General features: G+C 40.3%; 1 protein-coding gene across 1 annotated transcript in view; it reads right to left on the reverse strand.

The window, feature by feature from the left end:
* Positions 1–13,302, reverse strand: part of nbas (NBAS subunit of NRZ tethering complex) — a 151,888-nt gene that overhangs the window by 65,943 nt on the left and 72,643 nt on the right. The window contains exons 38-41 of the mRNA XM_069158355.1: positions 13,093–13,206; positions 11,781–11,904; positions 6,078–6,154; positions 4,975–5,112 (exon numbers count right to left, since the gene is read on the reverse strand). Coding sequence (XP_069014456.1) covers positions 4,975–5,112; positions 6,078–6,154; positions 11,781–11,904; positions 13,093–13,206 — 453 coding nt within the window. The remainder of the gene's footprint in view (positions 1–4,974; positions 5,113–6,077; positions 6,155–11,780; positions 11,905–13,092; positions 13,207–13,302) is intronic.

Here is a 13,302-nt window from a genome sequence, read left to right on the forward strand (position 1 = left end):
GTTGCTATTTATTTGATTAATTATTTTTCTAATGTATAAAATGTAAGGGTATTATGACAAGCTCAGTTGGGGGGGAAACGAGGTAAGAAGAAAAAGATGTAGTAAATCAAATCAAATTAATCGCAAATAGGTTTTTCTTTTTGTTGTAGTTTTGGCGATTACTTTAAACAACAGTATCCTCACCGAAGAATGGTATCTATGAACAATGCAACAAAATCTGACGGAGCAAAATGTGTGAACTGGCAGGCAGTCAAACCATCAGTGAGCATACTAAAAGGTTATTCATAACCTGTCACTGCACATGCAGGAAATCCTTATGCACATTTACTGTAGAGATGAAACCAATGAGTTTCGGACAGTTTGCGATCAGGTCTTGCTTCAATTTTCTCTTACAAACAAGGTCAGCTAACACGGAGGTTAAAGCCTGCACAATCCCTGCCCGTGTTTCATACCCCTGTTTCCTAGCGATGTCGCAGCAACTTTCAGATCTCAGTATTTAAAAAGGTCAGTGAAATGTTTTCACTAACAGGATGTATGACCAAAATGACAAAACAAGACCAAAGTTGTAAACAAATAAATAAATTATGCTTTAACAAAGTGTGTTTTTTTTTTTTTTTTATACCTATGTCTATTTATGTCTGTCTGTTTTGGGTTTTTTAGGACGCTGAGAGGAAGTTATAACCGGAGTCAAATTCCTTGCATGTATAAACATACAATAAAGTGATTCTGATTCTCTTAGGATGACAACGTTTTGCATGTCAAATTTATCTGTGTTTCACTCCACAGCCTAGATATATTTATGTTCTGTTATTTACGTTGATCCTGTGACTGTTGGATTTGAATCGGTCCCCCGGCTGAAGGGTCAAACACAGCAAATTTCCCCACAGGGATTAATGAAGTATAAGTGAACAAATGCTCTGAATATTGTTTTAGGTTTAACTGAGACATAATAATATAACTCCTGTGAACAAAGGACGCCATGGTAAAGCTTCTGTCTCAAAGCTGAGGTTCCTCAAAACCAAGAGAACTTTTCCTGAAAGCTCGCTGGAGTCCTAAAGCCACAAGGACAGAACCCTCATATTTAAATTTGACGACGACTTCCTACAATTTCTCAACAATCTGACTCGGTGACAGAAATGTTTAAATCCAGCCAACTGTGGTATATCGTGTAAAACATATCTCCAAAATAGCAAGATGGCAAAGGAAAAAGTCAGAACTTTAGAACAGCATTTTACAAACAAATGGGTGATGTCAAGGTTGCTGCTGCTTGATTTAAAGCATAAAAGTCAAGATGTGACAACAAGTATTATTTATAAATGTTTATGTTCATTATATTAAAGGTAGATAAAAGCATAATTGATGAGGTATTGGTAAAGCCTTCCAAAAGGTACAAGTAATACTGTATATATATCTGAGACTATGAAGGAGTTGAAGGAGTGCCCATTTTGACAATGGGTGACGATTGAGAGCTTTACTAAACTGTCAGTAACATTTATCTTATGTTTTACTACTGTCCAACATGATCTAAAATTTAAGTAAATTGATTTTAATTGAATGTTTCCCTCATCATCACTTTGAATGTTGCAGGCAGCTTCAGTTCAAAAACCTTTTTCTTGCAGAGAAGTGAGAAAATAGGCTGTTCATTGAGGCTTTAAAAACACATCAAACACCTTGAGTAAACCCTCAGAGAGTTCCAGTGCTATTTGCAACTGAATGACTTCGGTGGCTTGAGTGTTTGGTGTCTTATTGCTTGGGTATGAAATTATGTGATAGTGACAAGAGAATTGAAAGAGCGTGAGAGTTATTGAGACAGTGTTACTGCTCTTCAAGTAGCAAGTGGGAAACACTTGGAGACAGCTTGACACACCACAACACACAAACACACACATACACCACCCGCTGTCACGGGGAAACAGATCTAACACAGAATCACATACAACTAAGCTGCTAGCCTGCACTCATACACACACACACACACACTACACACAAACAAAAGAATGCAACACACATGATTCACGCATGCACGTACATGCATAAAAACATAAAAACACATGCTCGGGTATGTAACATGTTTTTTTTCCCCCTGCTAACCCAATTTGCACTGCAAAGCAAGGGTGTGCATGAAATACAGACCCACGCACCCTGTCAGACATATCTGAAATTAAATATCACACTATGTACAATGTGCGCCTTTAAAAGATAAGAGAGAGCGAGAGAGCTAAAGAAGGCACAAGAGAAATGTATAAAAGCATGCAGAGTCAAGATAATATTGTGAATGGAGAGGCCCGAGATTCGACAAGAGCGAGACGGGGGCCCATGGGGGGTGGTTGGTGTGTGTGTGTGTGTGTGTGTGTGTGTGTGTGTGTGTGTGTGTGTGTGTGTGTGTGTGTGTGTGTGTGTGAGACTCTAAACAGAGTGCAGGGAGAACGAGGAACGATAGCAGACGGAGCAAAATAATATGGACAGAGGGAAGCGTCGTGAAAGCACATAAACCAGAACTGTCATGCACACAAAGCAATTCATTGAACTGAATGAGAGAGGAAAGAGTAAGGGGCAGAGATGTATACATAGGAAGTACATAGTGGAGGAGAGAAGAAAAAATACAAACTTGTGCATGTGGTGAAAGAGGGAAGGAGGGTTGAGAGGTTTCTTCCCTCCTGCTTCTATCATTCGAACAAAAGTTTCCACCACCTTATCAATAAAAGAAAAGGGAAGGCAAGACCTGGAACACAATGATAACAAGCACTCACTGTGGTAGAACACACTGAAAAGAAAAAGAGGAAAGAAAATGACAAAAAATAAGAGAAAATTAAGAAATGAGCTAAAAATGAAAATATAACTGCCAAAGTGCAGTGCTGAGGAGAAAAAGCTGTATATGCTTTAAGTTAATGGACTTGAACTTCACTTGAGGCAGGAGGTTGGGGAGTGATTACTGCCATTAGGATGCTGGGAGGATGCGTGCGTGCGGCCTGCAGGGATGAGCATGTGTGTGTAACATTGAGTGTGACTTGTTAGTGTGTACTTGTGTGAGTGGGGATGTGGGAGTGTGTATTCCTGTGCACAGTCCTGACCTTGAATGTCAACTGGGACACACTTATCCACTTCTTGTGCTGGTCTCTTTCCCTCCTCCGTTCTTTTATTTCAACAATTTACCTCCCTTCTTCTACCTGGACTAAAACCCATGAGAGCCACGGTCCACTCAAGGAAAAGGTCAGAGCCATTTCGTCTCTTATTTTCTTCCAATTACACCCCCCAACCCACCTGCTGACACTATTTTGAAGCCTCTTCTTCCCCTTTTCAATTGTATTTTTCTGATCTCTTCTTCTTATCTTATTTGGTTATTATTCACTTTTGGGGGGGGGGGGGGGGGGGGGGGATATAATGTAACTTTAACAGCCCCAAAACAGCCTTAAAATCACATGATATTAGTTAGTTATTCTTTCCAACATATATTTTACAGACACTCCAATTTTGTACAATTGAAAGAGTCTAGGAGGTAGTCAATTATGCAGAATGTCTGGCTGCTATGATTAAAATATTTGTTGGTGAAAAAAATTTACATTTTACACAAGTAAATCAAACACAGAAACACGTGGATACACATTCACAGATGAAAGTACACACAGTCCAATGTTTGGTCTTAGATTAAAACACACGTAAGTGAATTTTGATGTGTAAAAGGATAGCCATAGTTATTTTTCCAGTTTGTTCCATTTTGATAGATGATTATGATGGTTTTTTTTCTCCCTCTTTTATCACTGTAAAGTCTTTTGTAACATTACTTTTCTAGGAATAATGCCCTCCATCCAAGAAGCCAAGCAGCGGTTGAGTGGCTTTAACCTTGTCAATCCCATCATCCGTCTGTCAAAGCAAAATCATGCGGAACTTTGTAGAAATGCATAAAAATGACAGCTACATTTAAATTTAATGTAATGTTGCAGCTATTAAAAGGCATGTAGCCATGGGTTTGGGTATTTCGCTCAGTCTAAACATCATGTAGCTTTAAGAAAAGAATAAAACTGTACCTGAATCAATTGGATAATGTGAGACTGTCAGATGGCAAGGAATGTGATGATGTTTCCTGCTATGAAGCTCTTTAAAAGTGAACATTTATAGGTGCAAAATATCAAAGAGTTAATCATGCGTTTCTTTATGTGTACAGTTTATTAGATATGTAGTAGAATTAACACTCATGTCATGGGGACACTGTTGATTGCTGCTTTATCTCGTTAATTCATGTTTTGAAGTGAATGAGTTTGAACTTATTTTCAGCACTTTGCAGATGACACTATCATTGACTGCTGTGCTATTTCTTTCTACCAGCTCTGAAGTAAATTTGAATTTGAATGCAGAGTAGTTTATGAAAATTCAATTTTTTTTTCCCATTATGTAATATTGAGAATACTTTAAAAAAATTGTCACATAAAATGTATAATTGTGTTGGTTTCCACTTCAGCTTTCTCTTTACTCACTCCAACATTTACATAATAGAGCTGCATGTATTTTAACACTGACCCACAACAACAACAAAAAACCCACATAATTCGTCTTTACTCTTGTATTGACTTTTAAACTTTACCACTAAAAGGATGTATGTACTGGTCAGTCTACTGTTACCTTTGTGATCCTGTCAAAAGTCATACACACCCATCTGCTTGCATTCACTCTGATAGTTCCTCCAGTAACCCAGCAGCAGATTTAAACCATGGGTGACACAGCATTTTTGCTGTGGTGCTCGCTACCTACTCTGCTCTTTGATCATCTTTAATTCATCTGTTTGTAATTGTGTTGGGAATGTGCAGCTTTTGCAGTTTAGAAAGGTACATTACAGTATAAAGAGCATTTAAGAGTTTTATTTTTGTTCCCTCCCAATTTAGCATCACAACCAGTATCCTCATTCACTCAACCACACACACACACACACACACACACACACACACACACACACACACAGAGCAGGTATTCCATGCTGACCTGGTACAAAGTGTGATTCTTGTCCTTGAAGCAGGGCATGAGACGGGTGTAGATCTGCAGTGAGTAGTAGTAGGCAGCCAGCTGGAGCGACAATGCAGAGTGACACTGCTTCTCAAAACACCTGTTGGCATCTAGTACCTGCGTGTATGGATGAATAAATATAAGAAGAAGGTACAAGATGCGCAGTCATCGTGACATTTTAAAGTATTCACTCTATTCCGGCTGTAGGAGAGAAATACAAATTGAAAAATGCATTTAAAATGATGTTTGGAGCTCATGTTATGATTACAATCAGTTTGGATTTCAGGGCTGTGGGTTTTAAGTATTAACAGAGGATTTCTCCTGAGTCTGTGTTTTGAATGGTGTTTTTTCACTGCAACTCCAAAACTCAGTGTGGTACATTTCAGTTCAGAGTCCACAAATAAACCAATAGTTTGGATTTATAAGCACGCTTAAACCATTGACTTAAGAAAAATAAATCTGCATGCAGATCCCACACAGTCGGTTTGTCAGTAATGTTTAATCCGAGTGGCGTTAACAAGCTCTCCAGGATATATTTATATCCAGCTTGGCAGTGTAGTATTTCACTGGTGATGCATGGGAGAGTTCACTCCCTCCACTTAAATACAATCTAGTGCTGTTTGCAGAAGGCGTCTTTCTGTCTTTCATTTTCTATCAGACAGTTATTCTAACAGCAGACAACAGAACGGCTGTGGCAGACCAATTGAGGAGCAAACTGGTGAGAGGTGGGCATGTGTGAAGCATATACTGTGACTTTTGGCTGAACTGAAGGAGACTGTGTGAGATATGATGTAGACTGTATGACTAACAATCTGAGCGGCTACAGTGTGATGCTTTTGATGAACTTTTGAAAAACTGCACACTGTCTGCTGCAGTAGCTCATAGAAAAGTAGGGGATCAATAGAGGATATGGATTTACGCAGCTTTTGCCAGTCTCAGTAAAAATACATTCACACCACCATTTTTAGAAGGCCCAGTGTGTGTGTGTGTGTGTGTGTGTGTGTGTGTGTGTGTGTGTGTGTGTGTGTGTGTGTGTGTGTGTGTGTGTGTGTGCGTGTGCGTGTGTGTGTGTATCCACTTACCTGAGGCAGGGCCAGTAAGTAGGACAGAGCCAGCATCATATCCCTGGGAAATGCATCGTTGGCCAGCTGCAGCAAAACTGGAAAGGATGGAGAGGGGGAGGGGGGAGGGGGGAGGGGGAGCACGGGGAGAAAAGTCTTTAACTAAAGCATTGAGGATTAACAACCAACCCTCCCCACTTGGAGTCTCATCCAATGTTTGTTGAATGCAGGAGACATTGCCTGTCAGAAGACACCTCTCTGTGGGACAAACAAAAGACAGAGAAGAGTAAAAATAGAGGAAAATGAGAAGGAAGAGCAGCACAAATGAAGTGTCATTTAAAGTCCCCTCAAATTCTGGGATTCTGTCCATCTTCTCGCTGGGCTATTGTGTTCATGTCTCCATGAAAATGTTTACATATGCTGTGTACACATGTGGACTGGTTGTGTGTGCACATGTATGGTTTCCTGCACAGAGAGTAGTCATGATTCAAAGTTTGAGCACATGCCCACTTTTAATAAAGTGCTCCCTGAGTCCAGACTTAATGTAAGTGCACTTTAAAATGTAATCCCCTGAATACAAAATGTGCTTCTGCATAGCTATCAACGGGCAAGGCAGGAAGAGGAGTTTGATAATCAGAAATCAAAAACTCATCTGTTCAGCTTCTTCTCAAACATCTATTTCAACCAGTGATGTGGCCAAGCAGGTCACTCTTGATTAGGAATAAGCAATTTACTCATTAATCCACGACTGTGTCCCATTTTCAAAACATATTGCCTGTATGTATGTGTGTGTATTCACTGAATATACACATAGTTTAAGCCAGGCAGTTCATTTTACACATTGGAAAGATTAGTTTCACAAAACAATCCTGACTAAATTTACTTACTATATTCATACACATGTCAACAGTGGAGACACGGATACCATATAGTTAATCAACTACAAATTGATTTGATTACATTTTTATAATCCGTATAAATCATTTGAGTAAATTATAGGCAAGAATGACAAAAACTATTGCTGGTTTCAGCTTATCAAATGAGAAAATTCCTTTTTTGTTCTTTGGCTTTGTATTAGATTAAATTTGATCTGTTTTGATTTTAAAACCCAGACAAACAAAATAAAACTTTGATTCACATTTTTCATTATTTGCTGCCTTTTAAAAGACTAAACATTGAATGAATTACTTGAAAAGAAATGGTTACAGCCCCCAACAGAGTTGTATACAAACCACACCAAATATATAAAAACAAACTTAATTAACTAACCAAAGCTATTTAAGTTGCGTGACTACAAGGCTAGAAGAACGCTCCCAAGTAAAAAAAAAAAAAAGGGCAGGTTTTTCTCTTCTTCTCATTCTGACAACATTACGTAAATGTAGCATTGCAATTAGATTTGATGTTCTGCAGCTCTGAATCGATCCTCTGTTTACTTTGTGCTTTGCATTGTGGGACAACAGTGTACATCAACAGCACACATTGACAGAAGGTGAACACAATACTCAAATCCCATTTAGAGTTAGTATGGAACTGGGGCACAGTCCAGCTTTTTGCAGTGCCTCAGAGGCTGATGGGATTTGGAGTCTACACAGAGCTGTGAGCAAAAGCATGGACTTATCCCAAACTGCTCGCCTCGAGGCCACAATAGTCACACACACAAGGACGCACGAACACACCACTGCACTCATACCATTACAACTGAAAATACGAAGATTTACGAGGTGAACACCAAACACGGTAACCACACCCTCAGTCGATCACTCACTATGGAACTCGCTCACTCTGAGAAAACAGTGGGAGCGAGCGGTGAGAGAAGCAGACAGAATCGCTTTGTAGTCTCAGACCCAAGCAGAACAGAAGCCTGCGTTGGTGATAAGAGCCTGAGACAAAATGGAACAGACAGAGAAAAGTAGAGCATGGACACTGGGAGGCAGACAGAGGCGGGAGGGGGAGGGGGGGGCAAGGGAGAGACACATACTGTAGAACAAAGTGCACACTAAATATGCACATCTGCACACACTGGGCATGTGTGGTTGGAGGTTCACGACGTGCGTGTGTGTGCGCAGGGGTGGAGTGATGCACTAGTTTTAAAGAGCCATAAGAGCTCTCTTAAGCAGAGTGCCCACCCTCCGCCTTTTCTAGTTTTCCTCTCCCCTCCTCTCCTACCCCCCCGGGTTTCAATGAGCCACACCTCAGAATGAGCTGATTACACGCCTCTCTAAAGCTACTGATACCATCGGGACAGGAATTACCAGAGGGGTAAACACACACACGCACACACACAGAACAGATAACCCTGACTTTAAAGCATACAATATTTCTGCTTGAGAGAGAGAGAGAGAGAGAGAGAGAGAGAGAGAGAGAGAGGAAAACAGAGTAAGTCATAAAGAGACACCAGGTAGAGGAGGGAGTGCATGAGATAGGGTGTGTTTTTGTGAATGTGTGCGAGTGTCCACACAAACACACACTGCTGCTCCTCTGTCAGCTAAATCGGGCACATTGTTAGCAGGATGTTGAGACACTGACTTATTACTATTTCACCTGTGCAGGCAGTGTGGAAAACAACTGATTATGGCCTGGTCAACATGCGGCTAATGGCACACTGATGTGTGTGAGTGGAGTTTGGAGTCATGCATGCAAATATGTGTGTGTGTGTGTGTGTGTGTGTGTGTGTGTGTGTGTGTGTGTGTGTGTGTGTGTGTGTGTGTGTGTGTGTGTGTGTGTGCGCGCGCGCATCTCTGCTCCTCCTCACAACAAGTGCTCATGTCTGCACCTTACTCAGCTCAATCCCATTGAGTCACTTTCCACTTGTGTCACCATTAATTACCTCCACCTTATCTGGGCAAGGTGAAAAAATCAATATATTTATTTTCTTAAAGGCCATCTCCCACTCCGTTTTTGAGGACAGCCGGCGTGGCGGGCCAATACGGCAGTCATTAATCGAAGGTTGTTATCGGACGCGATGCCGTCCGCACCGGCTTTTCTCTTTCTCGACACGTCGCACTCCGCGGCGGCTCCGAAGGGAAGGTGACTTTTAAGAAGAGATATTCATTTGAATGACAGCGGCGCCGAGAGAGAGCTTGGATTTGGTGAAACGTGTGTGTGTGTGTGTGTGTGTGTGTGTGTGTGTGTGTGTGTGTGTGTGTGTGTGTGTGTGTGTGTGTGAAGGAGATATGCGTAGGCATATCGAAGCATTGGCACTCCCTGGCCAAAATGTGTGCCTTGCATTTCTTCGGTGTCCACGTATTAGCATTCACACACACACAGACGCGTGCGCGTGCACACACACACACATTTGCTCTTTATTTTTGTAGTGGCATTGATTTTGGCGAGCAGCTGTGATCCATCATGCAGCGTGGCCTTGATGTTTTGACTTGATGCTATCTCTCTGGCATTCCTGCAGTGATGCGTCATTATTTACTGTTGCCACGGGACGCGTGAGGATACATTAATTAATCAATGTGGGGCTATTCTTCCCATGTTGTCCCCTGGTCCACCACATATGGGCTCCCTGGCTAGACAGATGAGGAGAGGAGGTGAGGTGTGGGGAAGAAAGGAGGGTAGGGGGGGGGGGGGGGGGGGTCAACCACACTGTGGTTTCTACAAATACCACCATCTCACTAAGATGGAGCACCGAGAAACAGCTTAAGTTAAACAATTCTTACTCTGTCTCAAAACCTTAGAAATCCCATTTTGACTGGAGGTTGCCCGATATTGACCTATTACGGTACATAAGTGTCAGTGTATATGGTGTCTGATATGAAGATTTTTTTTTTTTTTTTTTTTTAAAGATGGCTGGGGTAATTTAGAATTTTTCTGTGTTGTTGTTGTTTATTTGTATTTACTTGTACAGTCATTATTAAAGTTTATTGTTAAACTGTGAGATATTGTGCCTTCATTACATATCTTTGCAAAAGTGTATGATAACCACATTTCAATCTATCAATATTGGGAATTTTTTACTTCCTACTATCGGTATCAGTCCCAGAAATCCAATACTGGTCAGGTTCTACTCAGGATTATGAAATCCCGTAATTTGTCATTTAAGAATCAGCCAGTTAGCTCATCATGAAGTCAGAGTTAAATCACTAAGTTTGTGCCAATATGGACTTTGTCATGTTAGCTTTTTGCACAATGAAGAGAGAGGAGAGGACTGTAACTAACAAATATTTTTTTCTTATTGATTAATCTGTGGACTACAGAATATCATTACCATTCAACCTCCAACAAAATAAGTTGATATCATTAAAAAATATATTACAGATCTTTGTAACAAGTGTTTGATAATCACATTTTGGTTGATGTACGGATATCAGAATTTGTTTTACTTCCTAATATTAATATTGTCCCCAAAAGTCCAGAATGGATCAGGCTCTTAATTCTGAAACAGGAATTTTAAAAGCAAAGATAAAGCATTTTCATAATTCTAAATTCTTAAAAAAGCTCAAGGAAACTGACCTCTGAGAGGTTGACAAAACAATGTTGCAGTAATCCACATTTCATATCCGAACTAAATTTAATTGTGCCGTTACACTAAAGCAGTACGTGTTAACTATATAAATTTTTAAAAATCCATCTTGTAGGTTGTTACTCACGCAACATGTCTACATCAGTCCCTTCACACATGTATAAGGTCTGACTGCAATGCACACACAGTACAAATCAATCAGTCGGTGGCGATGCGGCCGCATACACTTGTCTGACAATTCCAATAAAGTTTATTTAAACAAGATGCAACCTGAAATGATGACAATCAGGAGAAAGGAAGCCATAGTGTGTAAAAGTCTCCTATAAATGAAAATAAAGAGAAAAAAGAAAAAAAGAAATGGAGGCACAGATGGCTGGAATATACAGACAATATGGTCTGTGTTAAGCAGCAAAAGTTTGGTTTAATTTCTATCGCACGACAATCTCAGGCAAGATTGCACTCGCAATATGTAAAACTACTATTGAACAGTTTTGAAAACAAAAATCACGACAGATTGTAACATATTTTGACAGGAGCTATGTGGAAAATTGGGCGTTGGGACTGCTCACACCAACTCAAAGTGTGTGTTCTGGCAGGAATGATCTGGCAGGAACTGAGCCCAAGTTTATGATTATTCGTGGAGAACCAATTTTGGGTAAAAGTGGGTTTAGCTTGCCAAGAATAACGGGTGGTGGGTGAAAAATAGTATGTCACCAAATAGGCAAATAACATCAGAAAATACTAAATGGAGTCAAAAGTCAGCAAAGCAGGGTTGGAGGTGTAGGTTAGAGCTAATTATATTTAAAAAAAAAAAAATTAAAAAAAAATCAATCAAACATTTTGAGTTTTCCATTTACAGGAAGTATCTCCAGAATAAACTATGCTGCAAAAAGAAAGAAAAATCTAAAATATCAACAATCAAGATTTTATGATTTGAATAAGACTGGAAAGGCTTAAAAAGTAAGAGAGTTCAGATATCGATCAGTCCACGGTTAGACAAATTGTCTCTAATTAGAGATAATTTAGCACTGTGGCTACTCTCCCTGGAAGTGGGTACCCAGGTAAAATGCAGAATGCTTAATTAAGTTTAAAAAAAAAAAAGAAAAAAGAAATACCCACAAAAACCGCTAAAGGCTTAAAGGAATCTCTATCTCTATATACGAGTTTCCATATATGAATACTGGTGCGTGGCCATTGAGGAAGCCATCGCAGCCTTTAAAGATCCCACAGAATGTAGGCTCTTTCTGCATGCTTACCTTCTGTAGCAGGAAACAGAGTTTCTCCTTCAGTCTTGGCCTCAGCCAGCTTCCCGGTCCTCAGCAAGACCTCGGCAAAGTTTTCCTGAGGTACCTCTTTGTAGGATGAATACACATCTTGGCTCTAAAAGACAGAACGGAGAAGATGAAGTGGTGAAGCACTTATCATTATTATTATACTTAGGAAATCCCCCGAGAAGGGATAGTGGATCAGAACAACACAGGGAGATGTGATTAAGATGGATGAGCATCTTCATTCCCGAGGAGCCCGACAGACGAGAGATGGAGTAAACAAATGAACTTCGGAGCTAAACAAAGCTTTTCTACATCGGGGCCTTTTGATAAGTCGTTTATAGGATTTATAGGAGATATTGCTCAAGTGTCTGAAGGTGATCAATGAAGGTGCTGCTCTTGCCGGCCTATCGCTTTACCGCACAATGTTTCCTGTCTATCTTCACCGCTCTCTCTCTATCCATCTTTTGGTCTTGTTGCATTTCTCTCTCTTTCCCTCTCAATCAGCCGCCCCAGCCCACCCCTCCCACTTCCTTCATTGCAACTGTTAAGGTAAAAACCTAATCCCATTGATCAGCCCGGCTCATAGACAGATGGACGTGGCGAGCAATTATTGGTGGATGGATGATGGAAGATGGATGAACGCTGGATATGGAGCGGAGGAAAGGATTTGGAGAGGCCTATTAAAATGTCATGAGAGGAGATGTATCGGCCTTCTCTGTTTCCCCCATGCGTCCACTCTTTTAGCCATCCATATGATTTGTGTCTCTGAGTAAAAAGCCCAGTCATAGCCACAGGCAGCCATTCTCCAGGTATAAAGGTCAAACTACTCCTTTTCTTACTTTTGGTCTTTTCTACTCCCATAACTCCTTCGGTCGACATTCTTTTCTTTTGGATCATTTTAATATTCACCTCTCCCCTCCATATAATACAAACAGCACATCTACTATTTGTGGTTGTTTTTTTTTACCAATCTATTTTTGCTCGCTAGAATACCATTAGTCTTAAATGTATCCTTATTTTTCTGTACTGTTAGTCCTTCCAAAGTGCTTTTGGCTTTAAAATTACTTCTGAAGTAGTCTGAAATCAATAGTAATTGTCTCAACACAATTTTTTAAGCAATTTATTAGTCATAAAAAAAACCAAATCTAATAAATGCCCCAAATCATAAGCTTACTCAGGCATTTTTGTTGTAATTTAAGAAGATGGCCTGAGGTGGGGGCAAAAAAATGGAGAAATAAGGACAATAGGAATGTACAAAATAATGAACCATGAGACACACTGGTTTTAAGCCACTCACCGTGTCTATGTAGGGATCCTCAATGAGTTCCTGATAAAAGGGGCTACAGCCTTGACGCTCCAAGTTGGAGTTCTCACACGCCCCTTCCTGGCTAGAGGCTCCCGCACCGTGACCCTGAGGAGCCATCAAAACATCATTAAACTTTCACACTCTACCCAAAGTACTGTCATCTCTCTCTGTCCCACAGCTGACATCTAACTCTTTCTTTAG

This window comes from Embiotoca jacksoni, unplaced genomic scaffold, assembly GCF_022577435.1.
Source record: "Embiotoca jacksoni isolate LCO1_2020_lvr unplaced genomic scaffold, fEmbJac1.0.p SCAF_23, whole genome shotgun sequence".
Taxonomy (NCBI): domain Eukaryota; kingdom Metazoa; phylum Chordata; class Actinopteri; family Embiotocidae; genus Embiotoca; species Embiotoca jacksoni.